The sequence below is a fragment of the Macrotis lagotis genome, chromosome 1, assembly GCF_037893015.1.
Source record: "Macrotis lagotis isolate mMagLag1 chromosome 1, bilby.v1.9.chrom.fasta, whole genome shotgun sequence".
Classification (NCBI taxonomy): Eukaryota; Metazoa; Chordata; class Mammalia; order Peramelemorphia; family Peramelidae; genus Macrotis; species Macrotis lagotis.
The window spans coordinates 371880354-371901374 of NC_133658.1; the positions used below are offsets into that span (position 1 = coordinate 371880354).

Sequence of the window (21021 nt, forward strand, 5' to 3'; positions counted from 1 at the left end):
CTAATATTAATAATAAATATTTATGTGTATACTTGTTTCTCACATTGGAATGTAAACATTTTGCTGATAAAAATTATTTTATTCTTAATACTTATATATTTAAGAACCTGGCACATACTTGACCCTTAATAAAATGTTTGTTGATTGCATCTTTCAAGGAATTTTGTATGATGTTAATATATAAGCTGGAAATATCTTATAGGAAGAGAACTTACAAAGCACTATTTTATTCCTTTGAAACAAACATGTCTTGATAGTCAAACAATGGTGAGATCCCTAGCAGTTTGTATACTGTTCACCTTTCAGTTAAGTGTAAGGAAGTGTAAGAATTCTGTCTGCTAAAGGTTGCCTGTTTACTTCTCATAAATATACCAAGGATGACGACTTTCATAAAGATTTTTCAAGGACTGGAATGTAGTCATCGCTATTGATAGTTTCTTACTTTGTGATTCTTTCTCCTCTGCCCCATCCCCAAACATTTGGTATTCTCCCCTTCTTGAATCTTTTTTTAAGAATTGATATGTGAAGGCTCTCAAAATTGCATTTCTTCCCCCATAGGTCACATCTTTGTTTGCTTGACCTACTTCAGCTGTTTTACTTATCTTTGCTTTCTTCTATAGAATAGAAAAGCATTAACTATATGTCAAGGCCCCGTGTGGGCTAAGTAGTGGGGCTACAAATGGAAAAATGACTCAATCCCTGTTCTTAAGGAGTTCACATTCTAAATGAAGCAGACAACACATAAAGGAGGATTTAGAACATGGTGGATAGATAGATTAGGTGGTATTTAGATTTCTAAAGGGGAATGTTACCAGACCAAAGGCAAGAACCTTTGGAAAACTATGGCAGAGTCAATGGGTCAACAATCAACTGAGAGTGAGTGTCTAGGAACTGGAGGGACCTGGGTAATGGAGGAGATGGTCCTGGAGAAGGGGATGGTCTATGACTCCTTGCCCTGGCTTTTGATGGTGGGTTGAGGTGGGGAAAGGGAAGAAGATCTACCAAATAATGATGAAGGTATGCCAAGTTTGAATCACTGTTTTAAAAGCCCTCCTGAAGAGGGGTGCCCCTGTTAGTAGTTCCAGCTACTTCTGCTTCCTTGACTCCATGTAGGATTTGTTGGAAGCCTATAGCATTGCCAACTTGACAGCCCAAAGAAACAAAGAGAACAGAGGCACCTCCATACAGATTACCTCCATCCAAGAGTATGCTAGTAAATGTTTAACAATTGACTCAAGGAGGGAAAGGAGAGGGGGAGAAATGAATGTATAACAAACTTTTAATTTTAATCTTGACTATTAACCTTTTCCCCACCACTTTCTTGAGTCTAACCAATCAATAAAACAATAAATCAAGTCTCAATTTATTGTTTGCTGATTTCCAAGGTATAAATATTTACTAAAAAAATTTAACAACCAGCTTTTGGAAACTAGGTCAAGCTGACTTTAGCACAACCTTGTCTACATTCTTTTTCCCAAAGCTATAAAGATGGAGCTTACAAATGTCTTTCCTCTGGGCTAAAATTCAGCATCTCTTTTACAAAAGGCCCAAGGCAAGATAAAGAGGTTTCTACTTCCTCATGCAATATATGAGGGCCTGTCATAATCTTTGAGAAACCAGATCATCTCAGTATCAAAATAGGACATTAGAGTAGGACTATGGGGTATTTTTTAGAAACCTGTTACATTCCATAGTGGTAATTCCTAAACAGAAAGGAAAGTAAGGAAAATGTCCTTCTTCTTCCTCCATGGTCTTTGGTTCCCAACACCTTCTTCTTTAATCATAGACTTGAAGTATGATTTTTCTACAGAAATGTCCCAAGTAATGTTCATTTATATCTTAGAGCAAACCCCAGATTAACTTCTCAATGCCCAATATTCCTCCTAGGAAGAAAAATGGAAAGCAATTGTTTATACTTTAGGAAAAAAAAAGAGTCCAAATAACTTAACTGGTATAACAATATATTTCCTCTTCTTAAGATTACAGGTTTTAGAGTTGGAAGAGATTTGAGAGATCATCTAGATCAGAGTTTTTAAAATTTTTTTGTGGTTGTCATGGACATTTTTGGTAGTGAGAGGAAGCCAATGAATGCCTTTTCAGAATAATTTTTAAAAAATTGTAATTGAAGGAACTGCTACACTTCAATTAGAGTTTACTGAAAATAAAGATGTAATTTTACCAATTCAAGTTGCCCCATCATTTTCTATAAAATAAGAATACTACCACACATATTAAAGAGAAACTGAACCTGAATGTTAAAGTGAAAAGAGATCTTATGACATAGAATGCCAGAGCTGAAAAGGATGAAAGAACAAGGAATATCAGATCTGATATATCATGAGATGTCAAGAACTGAAAGGAACCTCAGAACACAGAACATATGTCAGAACTGGACCTGGATTTATATGGTAGGAGTACCTACCTCTCCTAAACCCTCTATCCATAAAAGTTAAGCTAGTTTTCACTCGAAAGGTATGCAGACATTTCTTGAGAGTTAGTAGGTTTGTGTTAAATAAATAAAAAATAAAATATAAACAAACAAATGAATGAATGAATGAATGAACAAACAAATAAATAAATAAAAATCTTTGCTCAGGAGTGACACTAGTTGCTAGGTGGTTGATATAGTATATGCAGTGCTGAGTCTAGAGTCCAGAAGTTCAAATTTAGCCCCAGGCACTAGCTGTGTGACCCTGTCTGACCTCTTTACTTCAGTATCCTTATTTGTAAAATGAACCAGAGAAGGTAATAACAAACCAGTCCAGTCTCTTAGCCAGAAAAATCTCAAATAGGGTCATGAAGAGTTGGACATAATTGAAAAATGGCTGAGTATCATCATGAACACAGTTATTTACTAATGTTAATTGGCTTAGGCTAAGATGGTTGACATCATTTGAAACAAAAGGCTGTCACTGTTGACATCATTTTTGTACAAAGCTTTCAGGAGGAGAGCTAAGGTCTCAGATGCTTAACTGTGGTCCACTGAACCATCTCAAGGGGATCATCACAATGCCTATCCTTGTTAAATACCTTTCTCTTGCTCTGCTTAAGTAAAATTTTAAGTTTGGAATGACTTATGAATGTTTCATTTTGTTCCAGTGTCAAACCTAAACTACAAGGGGATTCATCTGAGCCAGACCCATCCCAAAATCCTTAGCACATAAAATGTCAGTGCTGGAGGGTATCTAGAGCCTCTAATAGCAGAACCTCAGAAATCTGGCTTCTTGAAAGCAAGATTTGCTAGTGGAGAGGAAAAAGGAGCCCTGGACATTTCCAGTGGCACTTCAATTTGTACTGCTTTCTTTTTTTTTGCTTTTTTCACTGTTACAAGAGGAATCCCAGTCTAACCAGCTGGTAAGGGGCAGAACTATGGCCTCTGATAACTGGGCTGCCACTGTCCTCATTCACTGGCACCAAGCTGAGGCCAGTGGCTGGAACTGTCTAAAGAATAGGCACCTAGCAATCATCTCCTGCTGGGTTCTGCCCAGACTATTCATAGCATACAATTTTATGGCTTCATGTATGACTTAGTTGGGCAGGTTGAGCATAGCTGATTCTTGGTCCTTTAGACCCAGGATTTCCAGTGGTTATCAATAATTGAATGCTGTGGTCAGAGAGGCAGAACTAAAAGGGACCTTGGATATGATCTAATTTAATGCTCACAGTTTGCAGATGAGGAATAAGGATCAGAACCATACCCAGGACCCAGTGTATACAGCTTCCAGACTAGTGTAAGGGTGAGATAGAAACTACCCTATCTTATTTCAGCCTTGAGATCATAACTGAGAACATGTCTCAAACAGTCACTCATAGACCTTAGACTGAGTGCTAAAAAGCCTTCCAACTGGAATAACATTACCTAAGAATCTTGTTTAGATAGGCAGAGGAAAGTTGGCCATGCCCCAGAGATTACCAATAAATTATCAAGTGAGTTCAGAAAGGTTTCATTCCAGAAACTGGAGCAAGCCTGGAGTTTTAGCTGAATCCAGCCCTTTCACCCCCCCCCCCCCAACCCAAAGAAATGCCTTTGGGGAAGGAGAGGCCTTGACTTTGGCCTCAACCAGGTCTCCTCCCTATTACATTTATTTCTATTGATGTCTTTTTTTTTCACATTCATTTCCAAACATATCCCTCTCTCCTACCCATGCATTGACTCGTCCCTAAGAAAGATTTTAAAACAAAAAGGAAAAAAGCTTTTCAGCAAAATTAATAGTAGATACAACAGTGCTCATTTGTTGCTTCCTATCTCTGCAATGAAGGGTGAGAAGTGCATCTTCCTAGACCTTCTTTGGGAACCAGCTTGGTCATTATAACATGTAATTTATTTTATTTTTTTTCCTTTGGTTTATTTAAATTGATATTATTGCATGCATTACATATATTCTTTCTCTATTTGCCTTATATTATTTTATAATACATTATTACATATTATAATATATTATATATAGGTATTATTATACATAGTAGGACATATGCATATTCCATGGAAGTTCATGGAAGTCTTCTCATGTTTCTCTGATTCCTTCACAATTGTCATATCTAATTTATATCATATTAATAGTCTCTTATTTTTTTTTTTACCCATCTGATGGTTACGTTGCTTCTAGTTCTGTCACCACAAAAATACATATATTGATATGGAAACTTCCTGTACTGGAACTCCATGAGATAGCAGGGAGATGGCTGAGTCAAAGGGTAAGGGCATTTTAGTTAAATTCCAAGTTACTTTCTTGGATAGTTGGGCTAAGTTCATACCTCTGTGAGAAGTGTAATAGTATATCTGTTTTCAGAATTCTGTCAACTCTTTTATGTCTTTACTAGCTGAGTATGTGTGTGGAAGGAATTATAGGAGATTTCTTGGATAAGATAGCATTAGAGTTTAGGTTTTAAAGAGCAGGCAAGAATTTGATGGCAAAGAAGGGGAAGGAAGACATAAGCATGGAGGCAGAAGATTCTCCTGAATTGTCATATCAATTCACATTTTTTGGAGTGATTAAAGGTTTAACAGTGTAAAGGTGTACAACTTATAAGGGCCTCAGTCTGAGAAGGATTAGCTCCAATTTTATGCAGGTAGCTACTATTTGCCTTCAGAGAAAGAACTGGCAAATGGAAATATATATAGTGTGGTTTTATATATATATATATATATATTATATATAAATATATGGCTACAAATAGATACAAATATGTATTTATTTATATATAATATAGACACAAATATTCATATTTAATATATAAACACTAATATGTATATATTTATATATTATATATGCAAATATGCATATTTGTGTCTATTGGTAGTCATCACTAGGGTGAGGGAGGAGGGGCTTGGGAATATATATATATATATATATATATATATATATATATATACATGTATACATGCTTAGTAGAGAATAAAAGAAAATGTAGAAGGAAACTTAGAAAATAGAGTAGGACAAATTGTACCTTTGAAAAGCTATATAGCTTTTCAAAATAAGTAGATAGTGTGAAATATAAAATCATGATTTTATAGAGAACCTTCTTTTCAGATTGTACTGTGCACATGGACAGTTTTTTTTTGTCTTTAGGAATTTAAGTTCAAAATAAATAAAAAATATTTAAAAATATAATTTAAAAAATGTAAATGTTAAAACAGAAAGGATTATCCCCAATTTTACATATGAGGAAACAGATTCAGAGGAGTGACCCATAGTCATTAACCTACCATGTACTAGAGTCAAGGTTTGAAATCAGACTCCCTTCCTGGTAGGTTAGCATTCTTTTCACCACATCATACTTGTTAGTTCTTTGATATTCTTCAGATGTTTTCTAACTCCTCACTACTAGCGAGTTAAATTTGGGCTCAGACTTATTGACTCTCCTCTTTCCCTGAAAATACTACTTTAAAGTCCTCAAAAATTGAAGAAATCATGGATGTTCAGTGAGACCTTTTGCCCTGTGGCTAAATGCATAGTTTACAAAACAAAATCTGAAACAAACTTTAACAAGCAAAAATTTTATTTGTTTCATAAACAGGTAAAATTATATTAATGTAAAACAGAGAAAAACAGACAAAATTCTTACACACACAACACGCACAGAGCACAAAATTAGAGAGGCCCAACAGTTAGGGCAAGTCCATGTCCCTCCCAATACCAAAGTGAACCATCAAGGGAATGAGGAGACAAATCCAGAGAGCTCTGTACAAAGATTGAGGGAGAATCCAAGAAAACATATAGTTTGTCACTCAAATATCAAAAAAAGCAAAGTAATTTCAGTGATCACAGAAAAAACTAGAAAACTACCATGTTTGTAATTCTCTCCCCTTAATTTTTTTAAAGTAGCTTAAAAAGGATAAAAAGTACACAGACACTCCCATAAGGCACAAACAGATTTCTGTACAAGTCATTTCATCAAGGAATTTTTAAAAGACATCAAAACAGACAATTTTGAATTACTTATTCCCAGGAGACTTCTTTTTTTCCTGAACCTGAGGCTCCCTTGCAGAAACCTGCACCAAGGTGCAATAAGGCAGAGTGAAGACCACTCCAGACTTGCCATCCAAGCTATAATCTAGACTTAAATGTTTAGCCTGGGATTCCCTGTTGGAGACAAGGATTTTCAGTTAGCTATCTCAAGTGCTCTAATTAGAGATGGGTAGTCTTCTGTCCTGCCCTTTGTATAACCAGGTGAGTTTTAGTCTTTTGGACCAAATTTGTGATTTCAGTAGTGTTGGGAACTCCAGGAGATGAAACAACCTGTATCATTGCTGATCTGTAACTACTCTTTAAATTACAGGAATAAATGAGGACTAGAAAAATGAATCAAGGAAAGTGCAGGAGTAGAATTTAAACCTATTTTAAGAATTAGAGGAAACTAGCTTATGTGTTGCAAATTGGTCACTTTGCTCAAAGGAGACAGTTGCTCTGGAGGATAGCAAACATTGAATGGGCATGGACAGGAAATCACTGCCAAATTATCCCAATGGGAAGTATCACAAAGCAGCAAAAAGAAGGAAAAAAAGCCACCACCCTTCAGAGAATCATTTGTACCAAATTGTTCGAGACCCACCCCTTTCCAAAGGCACAACTAGCACAGTCTAGTCAGAATTTGATCATTCTGGGAAGGCTGAGTTGGCTGTCTGCATTAGATCCCTGGGAAGGTTTGTTTCCTTTTTTTCTGACCTTCTGAACTACAGTGTGGGAGAAGTCATTTTCTCAGGGGCCCTAGAGGGAGGGAGAACAGTTATTCCAAAAAGGTCAGATTCTTGTGGACCCATCCATCTTTTCTTGTTCTAGTACTGAACTATAGGCTTATTCTGCCTTTGAGGCATCTCTACTTTTCAAGAGTGTCGGAGATTAGGAATGGGAGAGGCAATGAGGAGAGCTGGGAGGTGCAATGTTCTAAGAAGTCTGGGTTTATAGTTTTCTCTGGCTCCCCAAGTCAAAACAAAGTGAAGTCCATTTCATCTCTTTCAATAATGTCCTATTGAAAGCTCAACTAAATTCAATGGATAATCAAGGTGAGGTCTGTTTTTTTTCCCAACTGTATGCGATATGGGAGTCAGAATCTCTCTAGAAAAGTTCAGCAAAGTGAAAACAAGTTGCCTAGCCCTTGCAAAACCTCTTGCTGGCTTCACCCCTTTACTCCTTCACTCTTTTTGCAAAGGTTCATTGTTTCTTTCTCCTTTTGTGTGCCCATTCTCAGACATGGAACTGGTGGCAATTCTGTGAACCAGCTCCATTAATTGCTTCATCTCCGGGGTGTATGGGGCCATCAGTAGCACATGCATACATGTATCAGTCCTGATTTTGTCCCACCATCAACAGTGGAGTAAAAGAATGGAGCTGTAATAATGGTGGATTCTATTGGAGAGAGTTGGGATTGGCTCTCTCAAGGTTGGAAATGCATTCAGGTAAGCTTAAAAGAGCAATTCTCAAAGTAATTCTATGTGCAAATCTTCCATTAGAAATTCTAGATTTAACTACTAGGTCCATTATAAACCTGCTACAAAATCCCAAAACAAGGGCACCTCATTACTTACTTAAGAATTCATTTAATTAACCTTGTTTCTAGTTATTTGAGGAGCAGGGTAATTGAGAACTAGAAGGGTCTTTGGAGACCATCTAGGCCAATCTTCTCATTTCACACATAAGGAAATTGGGAACTATAAGATGAGAGGAAGTGTACCATAGTAGTTATAGAATTGAACTTACAATCAGAAAGATATGGGTTTGAATGCTTCCTCTGACACTGTGTTGGTAAGTTATTTGACTTCAGGTCTTCATTTGATCTTTCTGTAAAGTGAGGATAATATCTTTAGTACCTAACTCACAGGGCTGTTACAAGGCTCAGATAGAAAATATATTTAAAGTGCTTTGCAAATTAGTAATATATACATATCACTTACTATTAATCATTAAGCTACTTGCCCAAAGTCAAAAGGTGGCAGATTTAAAATTCAAACCCAAGCCCTCTGGTCTTCTGAACTCCAAATTCTCTTCTCTCCTCTAATCATACCAAAATTGGAAACAGTTCACTGATGCATGATGAAACATATTAGCAAGGTTAAGGCATAGCCCAGTTCTCACCTTTTGAAGGCTTAATAAGATCTTTGACAATTCTGGAAGGATAAGGAAAACCACAGAACTCCTACAGCTATGGAAATTGAGACTTAGAGGAGGCAACAAAATAGCCCAACTCCATGGTGAGTGAGTGGCAGAAGTGGAATTCAAACATAGCCTCTAACTCTGGGTCCTGAGTTCTTTTCATTTCCTTATATTGCCTGTTCTTCATTGGAGAAAATTCTATAATAAGATTTTGGGTCCATGTTCTTCCTGGATGCCAAATGCTTTTTGCTCTTTCATTCCAGGTTAAAAAGAATGCCACTTCTAAAGATTTTTCTTTCCCTTTTTAAGCAGAGCCCATGAACAACAGTATACCTCATACTGTTCATCCTGGGCAAAGAGGACTATGTTGGGTATTACAAAGAAGCAAGAAAAATGCAAGGCAACACCATAGAGAGACAATATTCACTGTGGCCATCACGTGCAGCAACTGAGTGAATTTTAGTGGTTAATTTAGGAAAAAAAAAAGGAAGCGCTTCAAGCACTGAACAATCTTAGCTTAAAAAGAAACCACAATCAAACCCCAACACCCCAGCCCCCAATTCCTCTTAGATGGTGATGCTATTTATGGCAATGATTCGGCAGGTTAAAACAAGCCATTGTCTCATTTTCTGCTCACATGGCAGGTCATCGGGAGCAGTGCCTGTGATGCTCTCAGAGGCCTGGGCCGCCCGTTAATAGTTTCCAAATCTCTGCACTTAAGGATCAAAGTGGCACTAATGCTACTGAGTTGCTGAAATAAGGGTTGGCAGGATGGGGAAGTGAAGGAAAAATGATGTTCGGCATCAATTTTCCTGATTGGAGGCTTGGATACATAGGGTGTGCCGTCTGAGCACAGGCATACCTTAGTATCAAAAAAATTGGTATTTAAAAATTTTTGTATTTCTAGGAGAGGTTTAGCTGTTATTTTTGAAAAAATCAAGTTTCATTAAATTTTTGTTTCTTTGGTTTGATAACTAAAATAATGTTCTTTATGATTGGTCAATAAACGTTTGCCTTAAAAAATTTTTTTAAAAAAGCAGGGAAGCAGGTAGGTGGAACACCAGCTCTGGAATCAGGAGGACCTGAGTACATATGACTTCAGACACCAGCTATGTGATCCTGGGCAAGTCCTCTAATCCCATTACCTCTTACCCACATCCCACCAAAAAATGTAATTGGGAAAAATCCAAAAAAAAAAAAAACCTCATTGGGTACACACCTTAATGAAATGTACTGTACACATCAACATTCCCAATACATCGGAGGCCTGATAGCTCCTAAGCTAGAGTCAGTCACCACAGACTCACTGATCCTTAAACTAATTTCCTCATAGTACATCTGTGGAAACTGAGGCTAAGAGACAACAATAAGCACTAACAAAGACTTGCAAGAAGAATATAAGAAGGAAAACTGGAGTTAAAACCAAGCATTTCCTCTTTATAAATCAAAGCCTTTACATTCTGGGTTTGTGGTCCTCTTTAGATATATACAGTTAAATTCTCTGTAATCTGATACTTGTGGGGAATAGGCTGTTTTGGTGAATCCAATATTTTGGTCAGAAAGAATGGCCATATATGACATATACTGGCTTACTATATTCCAAAGAATCAGTGTACAAATACACATACACAACATGGAAACTAGATTGGGCATCATTTATTCTTTCTTGGAAGAGTCACAAGGTCCAGTTGACTAGGGCACTGAGAGGTTAAGTAATCTACCCAAGGTCATACATAAACCCATGTCAAAGGTAGGGATTCATCCCAGCTCTTCCTAACTTCAAGGCCAGCTCAGTAGCCATTATGCAACCCTGACTTAAAAAAGATCTCCCAGCCATTTCTTTTTACATATCATTTTAACTCAACTTGACCGAATTGTTTTTCACTCATAACCTCTAAGCTTAATAGCCCATGGTCATCACTGGCTCTTATTGGTTCTGGAGCTGAGCCTTTTTTCTGAGGACCAGTCAGTCATTGGTCTCTGAATGAGTTAGGAGAAAAGAATAATATACAGAATTTCTAACATCAAATAAGGTTTTAATTGAAGATCTGCTCTCTCCCTTACACCCTACATAGGGCAGAAGAATAATGCCTAAGGAACCAAAACTAATTGACAGTAACTTCCTTTTCTACCTCTATCTGTCTTCCCTTTGGAAAAGATTTCATTTAAAAATAAATACCCTTTACACATCTCTCTATTATTTTTGACCTTTATAATGAACTTTCACATCCTATATTCAAAGTTGATCATCATGAGAGCCACTGCAAAATAGGTAGGGAAAGCAACATTATCCCCATTTGACAGATGAGAAAACTGAGACAAAAACAAGCCTTGACTACAGCCTATACAATGAGTTAGAGGCAGAAATGAGTGGGGTTGGGGCAAGTAGCGGGGTAGCGGGGTATCTTCTAAATTCCCGGCTAGGGCTCTTCCTGCCATACTGCTATTTGCCAGAAAGGGCTCCCAAACAGGGCTTACCAGCTCTCTTGCTATAGTATTCAATTTCCTAACTCCTGGAACTATAGGAGAATTACATCCTTTAAAAGGAAAAGGCAGCATGGACTATCACAGAGGTCAGCTCTTTTTGCCATAGGTACATTTTTATTGATTTGCACCTATGGGTGTGGAGAAGATTGGGATGGATGGCCCTTTGTGAACAGGGACTCATGATATACTCAATGTGGCTGCAGCTGCAATGGGAGATGATCTAAGGACACCTTAGGATCTTGTAGCAGTAATAGAATGTTCAGGAAAAGAAAAGTAGTGAAGTTGGGTTCTACTCCTCAAGGAGGGCCAGCTATATTAAACAATCCTCCTTAAAAAATGCACTGAAGAGGATCCCACTTCAAGATTGTCAGCTGATGCCATAATTATCAATTAACACCTTATGGGCTGATAATCCACTAGAGATTAGTTGACAGTTAACTGACAACATGACCAGGATAGAGGGTCTAGGCAGCATAGAGGCCCAGAAAGGAAGTTAATGGGAAGCCAATAAAAACAAACTCTCTCTGCTTCTAAATTTATCTTCAGTTGGAAGGACAGACCCTGGTCCAACTACTGAACATCACCTTGGGTGCCCCAGATTGCCATACCTTTGGCAAGTGATTGAAATAATGAACTGAAGAATCTAAGGGTTCTAGCTATTATCAAATGACCTCCGAGCAAGTTCTTATCTCTATACTTGCATCTTTTTTTATGGAAAGGTGACCATGCCATGGGGGCCTCCTAATTGTAAAGATTAAGAAGATAATATTCTAAAAAGTACTGGGGAGTTGGTGGGGAAGGGGGAAGGTGCATGGTGCATAAAATTCCACTCTGCAGAGCAGGTGTGAGGGCAACAAATCTTCTGGGAGAGGTCAGAACCCTAGCTCTGCTGCACACTGGTACTGGTGAAATCACTCTCAAAAGATGGAGATTAAAAAAAAAGAAAAACAACCCCAAAATCAAAAGCCAACAAGTTTCTCATTTGTTCTTTTTTTTAACTAAGCACCCAGATACAGCTGTTCACATCTGGGATTGTAAACAGAGCATGGATGATCTGAGTTCCCTTTCTAAAATATTATTACCCAAGTAATATTTCTGGTTGGGCAAAAACTGAAAATGTTCAATAGTCACTCATCCAACAGCTCCTGAGGAGGGAAAGAGCGTGGAAAGGGATACGTGCACTTGATTGTAGCTGTTTCTCAATTTCTTGGATGTTCTTTGAGAAGCTCTTTATTCAGGGCTTCCGGAGAGAATTGGGAGTGTGGCAGGGGAGGGCTCAGTGGAACTGGAAGCTCCTATCTCCAGTAGCTCAGAATTCATAATACATTCATTCATTCATTCATTCATTCTCTTACATTCTCTCTCCCATATTCATTCTCTCTCTCTCTCTCTCTCTCTCTCTCTCTCTCTCTCTCTCACTCACTCATATTCTTTCTTTTTCACTCCCTCTCATTCTCTCGTTTTTCTCCCTATGCTATCCCCCAATTCTTCTCCCTTTTTTCTTTGCTCTCCCTTCTCTCTGTCTCCTCTACACACACACACACACACACACACACACACACACACACACACACACACACACACTCTCAAGTGAACCATTCCCAAGAAGCATTGCACAGAGGTTGACACTTTCCTAGCTGGGCAAGTCTGGGTCTTAGAGAGAGCAAGTACATATACTACAGTAATTATATGTGACAATGCCTGTGATCATCTATCTATAGGACAGTATCTTTAGGAAAAGTACTATCTCACCAAAAGCAGCTACACTCCCTCCCTTGAATTCTGCCAAGTTTCTTAATTAGACCAGATCCCTTACTTTTCCTATCATTAAAAATGATTGAGAAGAGATGGGGAAACCTCTTGGCATAACCAGGGACCAGCCACTGGCAGTGGGTGGCAAGGCATGGTTCTGGTTTTGTTTGCAAAGCCCCTTTGCCCACTTGAGTGATGGTGGGTTTGGGGTATGATGGAAGGACTAAGGCCGGTAGATCTTAATGACGTCCTTGATGGTGCGTCGGCAGATCGGGCAGCAGGCATTTGGCTGCTTCCTCAGTTTAAGACCGCAGGTGTGGCAGAGGCACATATGGCCGCAAGTGTAGATAACCATGTCTACCTCACTGTCAAAGCAGATGGTGCACTCGCCATTCTTGTTGCTTGGAGGTTCCGGAGGGGAGAATGCAGGTGATGTGGGGGGACTCAGAGGAGAGCTTGGAGCAGTCACTGTTCAAAAGAAAAATGAGAAGAACAAATGTATGCTTTCCCCGTGAAAAAATTTTTAACCATGAAATTCACAATCCACACCATTCCCCAATTGCATACTACCAAAAGAATTAAATCTTGACCTCAGAATCAGATTATGCAAACTACACCTGGATCAATACCTAGGTATAATTTGAAAGAATAAACTTTAATAATCACAATTGAAAAGAATATGGAAGTCACTCTTTACCTCCTATAATCATTTAAAGCACAATTTAGGTGCTAGTTTCTGTGTGAGGTCTTTCTGATCTCAAAGATAGCATACCTATCTCCAGTTCCCCTCCCAGTTCTATACTAAGTATCCTCTTCCTCTTGATTTTTAAATTGGATATTTTGTATTTATTTATTTGTGTACATGTTATAGCCTTCTCTTCTACCTGAAATGAACATAAATTCTTTGAGAATAGAGTCATTTCCAATATCTCATACTATTTATCAAGATAAGATCATAATGGGTACATGATTTAGACATAAACCATGAGCAGATTAAGGAGGCATGGACATTTTACCAGTCAGATGTATGGATAAAGGAAGAACTGATGACCAAACAAGACAAAGGATTGTGGGATGTAAAATGGATAATTTTGGTTACATTAAATTAAAAAAGCTTTGCACCAAGAAAACCAATACAGCCACATTTAGAAGAAAAGCAGAAAGTTGGGGAAATATTTCACAGCAAGCTTCTCTGATAAAGATCTCAGTTCTCAAATGTATGGGAAACTGAGACAAATTTATGAAAAAATACAAGTCTTTCTTAAATTGATAAATTGTAGGGGATACAAGTAGAGTCTTCAGAAGAAGAAATCAAAGCTATCTATAGCCATAAAAAATGTTCCACATCACTACTGTTTAGAGAAATGAAAATTAAAAATTCTTAAAATGCCCATATCACACCTATGAGATTAATTAAAATGAGAGAAAAGGAAAATGGTAAATGTTGGAGGGGAAGTGGAAAAATTGGGACACTAATGCAATGTTGGTGGAGTTGTGAATTGATCCAGTCAATTTGGAACTATATTCAAAGGGCTATAATGTTATATATGGAAATCTGCATCCCTCCAAAAAAACAAAGAAGGACCTAAATATGCAAAAAATAAGTATAATTGCTCTTTTTGTGGTGACAAAGAATTGGAAATTGAGGAGATAGTCATTAATTGGGAAATGGCTGAACAAGTGGTATATGATTGTGATGAAATATTATTACATTAAAAGAAATGATGAGCAGGATAGTTTCAGAAAAATCTGGCAAGAATTATGATTGTTGCAAAATGATGTGAGCAGAACCAAGAGAACATTATACAATTTGTACATCATACAAGGGAGAACAATAATATTATATGATGATCAACTATGAATGATTTGACTGTACTGATCAATAGTGATTCAAGACAGTTTTGAAGGACTTTATGATAAAAAAGAGAGAGAACTGATAGATTCAAAGTGAAGATTGAAGTATATTTTTTATTTTTAAGACTTTCTTCAGGGTGGCTAGGTGGTGCAGTGGATAAAGCACCAGCCCTGGAGTCAGGAGTACCTGGGTTCAAATCCAGTCTCAGACACTTAATAATAACCTAGCCCTGTGGCCTTGGGCAAGCCACTTAACCCCATTGCCTTGCAAAAACCTAAAAAAAAAAAACTTTCTTCCCTTTTTTTTTGCAACATGGTTAATATGGAAATATGTTTTGTATGATTTCCATGTATAATTAATATCACATTTCTTGCCTTTTCAATGAATATGGAAAGAGTGAGTGGGAAAGAAAGGTCAGAAACTCAAAATTTTAAAAAAAGGAATGTTAAAAATATATACTAATTTTATTTTTTAAAAACTTTAAGAGAAGATAGCATACTTTTATTATCACCTTTTTTCCCTAATATCTAGAATAGTGGCCTTATCCATGGTAGTCATTTAATATATGCTGAATTAAATAGAATTAAATCTAAGGAAAGGAAAAAAATTCTAAGGAAATTTGCCCATGTACCACCACACTAGCTAATGATGGTTAGGGAAGTGAGAACAGATGGAGCTAGTGAATTACAATATTTTTCAGTGAGCTTTTTGATATCTGATTATTCAAATATCTCATTTTATTTGTCCCTGGTATTGCTAGAAAGACAAGAATCAGACTTGTGGGATGACCTACAAATATTTTCATAAGAGGAAGGATCCAGTTTGCTTCAAGGTGCCTAAGTATTGAGGGGTTTGGAGGAATGTTCACCACTACATCTCCATATTTACCTCCCTTTCAATTCATAGTTCCAAGGAAATGGACTTGCAGAAGGAAGGCAATAAGGAGCACAAGCCTGAAAAGTGTGGGCTGGGGAAAATGATCACCTAAGCACATGCTTGAGGAAAAGTGTTAAATCTGCCCTAAGTTGATTTTCTTTTAAATGGGGCTTAATAATAATAATAATAATAATAATAATAATAATAATAGTTAGCATTTATATAGTGCTTTAAGGTTTGTCAAACATTTTACATACATTATCTCATTTGCCCAAAGGAGAAACTAATAATTTCATACAAACACATGAACTCAAGAGTTGGAAGAGACTTCTATTCCAATTGGGTTTGAGCAGAAATTCTCTTGACTTCATCATTTGGATGGATCATTCTGAAGGTCATGTACTTCATGGCTTCCTGAGGGAGTCTTCTGACAATAGGCATTATTACCTTTCCAGGATGACCATTCCAGTTTGGGATAGATCTAATAATTAAGAAGTTTTTACTTATATCTGAAATGTCTCTCTGTAACATCGGTCTGCTCTCCAGGGTCAATCAGAATAAGCCTAACTCTGAGTTGATATTTCTTCTAATACTTAAAGATAGGAAATAATTGCCCTGCCTTCCTCACTGAAATGTTTCCTTTTTGAGGATCAATATTCTTAGTTCTTTCAAGAAATCTTCATATATCACATCAGGGAGTGAAGTGGTACAGGAGATGGAGAGTTTGGCTTGAAATCAGAAAGATTCAAGTTCAAAGTCAATCTCAGACACTTAGTAGTTGAGTGATCCTGAGTAAGTCCCTTAAATGCTATTTGTCTCAGTTTGCTCATTTGCAAAATGGAGATAACAATAATAATGCCAATCTACCAGAATTATTGTGAAGATAAAATGAGATAATATTTGTAAAAAGAATTTGGCAAACCTTAAAGCATGACATTTATCACTGCTTCTTTCATTTTACAGATCATTCTGATCACTCCTCTTTGGACCTGCTCCAATATGTGAAGGTCCTTCCTAAAAAGTGTGGTGCTCAGAAGTGAACACAGTACTCCAAAATAGTGGGTTCATCTTCTTTAAGAAGAAGTTGAACAACAAACTATCAAGATTTCTGTAGAAACAAGTTGACCTTATTGGCATCTGAGGGGTAGTTCAACTCTGGGATTTTGTGATTCCATTCTGACCAGGGCAGAGTATTGGGGATCATCATTTTCCTCATTCTGAACCCTACACTTCCATTAATTCAGATTAAGATTACATTAGTTTTTTGGGTTTTTTTTGTTTTTCAAGGCAAATGGGGTTAAGGTAATTATTAAGAGTCTGAGGCCGAATTTGAACTCAGGTCCTCCTGACTCCAGGGTCAGTGTTCTTTCTTCACATTAGTTTTTTTGGTTGCCATACCATAAATGTACATTCTTTCTAAATTTGTGTTCCCTTTGTCTCTTTTTCCTATCAACTGCTGTCTAGTCAAGTCATTTTCTTGTACTTGTGCAGCTTGATGCTTTGAATCTAGGTTTGAGTCTTTACATTTGTCTCTATTACACATCATTTTATTGATTTTAGTTCCTCTTGCTAGTTTGCTGAGATTTTATCTGGATTTTGAGTCTATCATCCAAGTTGATAGTTATTCATTCCAGTTTTCTGGGTCATTTACAAATTGGATTATCGTGATAATTATGTCTGACTCTTCATGATCCTTCTATATGAGTTCATTTTGTTTCCATGACACTATCTCTCCATTTCATTCTCTACTGTTTCCTTCTCCTTTTGTCTCCTATCTTTCACAATATCAGGGTCTTTTCCATCTTCTAAATATGTGGTCAAAATATTTAAGTTTCAGTGTCAGCATTTGACATTCCAGTGAATAATAGCCTGAATTAATTTGATTGATTTGACTTCCTTACTGTCCAAGGAGGTCTTGTTTTAAAAGTCTTCTCCACCAGAATTTTAAAGTATTGATTCTGCAGCACTCAGCTTTTCTTATAGCCTAATTCTCACAGCCATATATTGCTACAGGAAAAAACCATAGCTTTGACTATACTTTACAGTAAAGTGATACAGATAATTTTTCTTAATTTTTCTTCCAAGGAGTATATTTTTGGGGGCAAGGCAATCAGAATTAAGTGACTTGCCCAGGGTCACACCACTAGTAAGTGAGAGCAAGTATTTTTTATTTTAAATTTCATTGCTCTAGTTGACATTTGCAATGATCTTTGAGCCCAAGTACATAAAATTTGATGCTGTTTCCCTTTCTCCCCTCTCCATTTGCTAGGAAGTGATAGAACCAGTTTGAAACTTAACATCAAAAAAACTAAGCTCAAGTCAGTTTTTACATGCATCTCTTTCACCTCATCAATTTCTCCTTAATTTTTGTCATCAGAAACATGAAAAGTTTTAAGTTACTGAAAAATAATGTAAAACAGAAGCTGACTAAAGGATCTCCTTTGTCCAGGCCAACATTATTGGATTCTTGGATATGGTTTCTTCCTTCCATATTCTCTCTCTTTTTTGTTCCTCTTCCCTACTCATGCTTCTTTTTCTGTCCAGTGCTATTTCCTTCTGTTTATCTCTCATGGTCTATATACCTTTTTCTCCCCAAAGAGCTTACTTGGTACCCATGGACTGAGAGAAAAACAACCAGTAATGTGACTGTACATTAATATTCCCCTCTACTCAAGTCACACAAGTCTTATTGCACAAGTTTCCCATCAGCATTGGTGCATTCTTGGGAAAATGAACTCTCAACAAAACTTCTTTAGATTGCTACTTGGAAGAATTTATGCTACATTCAATTTTTTTTTTATGTGGCAAGGCAATGGGGTTAAGTGACTTGCCCAAGATCAACATCTAGGAAATTATTATTATTATTTTAGGTTTTTTGCAAGGCCACGCAGCTAGGTAATTATTAAGTGTCTGAATCCAGATTTGAACTCAGGTCTTCCTAACTCCAAGGTCAGTGCTCTATCCACTACACCACCTAGCTTCCCCCTGCTCCATTCAAATTTAATCCAATCTGAACAGCAGTCTCTGTTAATATTTTTCTAAAGATTGAATTACATCGAGGAAAAAGGAAGACCACAGGTATGTAGTTTCCTGGTGACTGACATATAATTTATAATAACATGTTTTATATGATTGCATATATACACATATGTATATGTGTTATATACACATACATATATGTATATGTGTATATATGCACATAAACGTATATATGCATATACACACATACATAAAATGTCCTGTACCAAATTACTTACCATCTTAGGGAGGGGGAGGAGAGTAAAAAATTTGGAACTCAAAATTTTATAAAAAATGAAAGTTAAAAAATTATCTTTATATGAACTTGGAAAAAATAAAATACTATTTAAAAGACTATATAAATATATAAATTCATGTATACACATACACACATATTATAAATATATGTATATATTTATATTTCTATATAAATATAATGACCTGTATCAAATTACTTACCATCTTAGGAAGGGAGGAGAGGAGGAAAAAAAAATTGAAACTCAAAATTCTATATAAAAATGAAAGTTAAAAATTATCTTTATATGAACTTGGAAAAAATAAAATACTATTAAAAAGAATTCATATATATGTTAATATGTTTATATTCATATCAGTACCTATATCTACATATCTCTCTATATCTATATCTCTCTCTATATCTATATCTATATATCTATATCTATATATCTATATATCTATATATATAAATTACTTACCATCATAGGGAGGGGGAGCAGAGGAGAAAATTTGGAACTCAAAAATTTATAAAAAATAAAAGGTAAAAATTGTCTTTACATGAACTTGGAAAAAATAAAATACTATTAAAAAGAATTTTTATATGTTAATGTGTATATATCTACATATATATATATCTACATATATATATATATATATATACACACACACACACATATATAAAACGGCCTATATTAAATTGCTTACCATCATATGGAGGGGGGGAGTGGAGGAGAAAATTTGGAACACAAAATTTTATACAGAATGAAAGTTAAAAATTGTCTTTACATGAACATGAAAAAACTATTAAAAAGAATTTATATATAAAAATATAAATGTGTATGTATATATATACATATATACATTCATATATATATTTTTTTATACCCATACATCCATACACACACAGTCTCAAGTCATTTCCAAGTTAAAACTGTATTATTACTACCCTTTATGTCCATCAACAATTGTATGTCAGACACTAGGCTGGTTTGGCTTCATTTTTAGATTTTTTTTCTTCTTATTTACACAGCATCACTGATTTGGTGTAACTACACTTGAGAGGCATGTGGAGAGAGAACAAGAAGGGAAATGGGATAGGAAAGGCTGCCATAAACTATCACTGGGTTGCTCCTCAGAAAATCCAGTTTCAACTAAAATGGGAAGATGAGCCCTGAGCGGGCAGCCTTGGCCCATGCCCTGTGGACACTGTTACTCCAAGGGGCTCCTTACCTAGTGAGGACTCAGAAGCTGAAGACGATCTGTTCACACTGAAGGCCATATCTGAGTCACTGTCGTACTGTGAGCCACTGGGAGATCCTGAGGGAGAAGCAGTCACTGGGCTGGACTGCAAGGTGCCTACGAAATCAAAGAGAAAAAAAAGGACAATCAACTGCAGTTGAATAAGCCAGGACAGGAAATGTAACCTTAATCCTCATTTGATAGGTGAGGAAACTGAGGTTCATAGTGGCCAAGGTAGCAGTGCCAAGATGAGATCATTTAGTTAGGGAAAACTGCTTTTGAGACTCATATTGAAACCCCACATGGGATTAAGTGGGGGCAGCCCAACATTCTGGCTCCTAAGGATCCTTGGGTAGTGTTTGGCACATGGTTCTTGATGCTATGTCCTCATTTTCTAGATTGGTGGTAAGGGGTGGAATCCCTGCCATCTGCTGGCATGTTTCTCCAGACATTTTCAACTTCCCACACTGATAATTCACATTTTCCTTCTGCTTCTCAAGACTAAAGAAACTAGGAAGGTGGCAGAGATCCTGAACATAACCACAGGAGAATATGATATGTGGAGTAGGGGGGCAGAAGGGAAGAAAAGGCAGTGACAAAGGAGAGAGAGATATATAGGGCTGTGTCTGCATCGTCTGAGTTTGAATCTGTTCACTTGCCACAGAGCTAAAAAGATATTTCAGTCAGGTGTTCCAGAACTGTTCTAGTACCACCTAGATTGTAAACTCCTGGAGAGAAGGATCCATGCCTTTGGCTTCTTTACTATCCATGAAGGTATGTTTTTTTGTTTTGTTTTGTTTTTTATTGCTTCATTTATGAATCAAAATCTATGATAGAGTGTTGCTTACTTTTCAGTTAAAATCACAGTTTTATATGTTGAAGCAATGTTTCAGATCCCATGCAGTGAACATTATGGGGGATGACCAAAATGCATGGGTACCAAACAGCAGCGTATTAAAGAGAAGC

The 21021-nt window shown here is 36.7% G+C and overlaps 1 protein-coding gene across 2 annotated transcripts in view; it reads right to left on the reverse strand.

The window, feature by feature from the left end:
- Positions 1–5982: 5982 nt before the first annotated feature.
- The window catches only part of NEURL1B (neuralized E3 ubiquitin protein ligase 1B), a 73334-nt gene continuing 58295 nt past the window's right edge, over positions 5983–21021 (reverse strand). For both annotated transcript variants that reach the window (XM_074212408.1, XM_074212407.1), the window contains exons 4-5: positions 20047–20172; positions 5983–13298 (exon numbers count right to left, since the gene is read on the reverse strand). In XM_074212408.1, the coding sequence (XP_074068509.1) occupies positions 13054–13298; positions 20047–20172 (371 nt within the window). In that variant the 3' untranslated portion in view covers positions 5983–13053. The remainder of the gene's footprint in view (positions 13299–20046; positions 20173–21021) is intronic.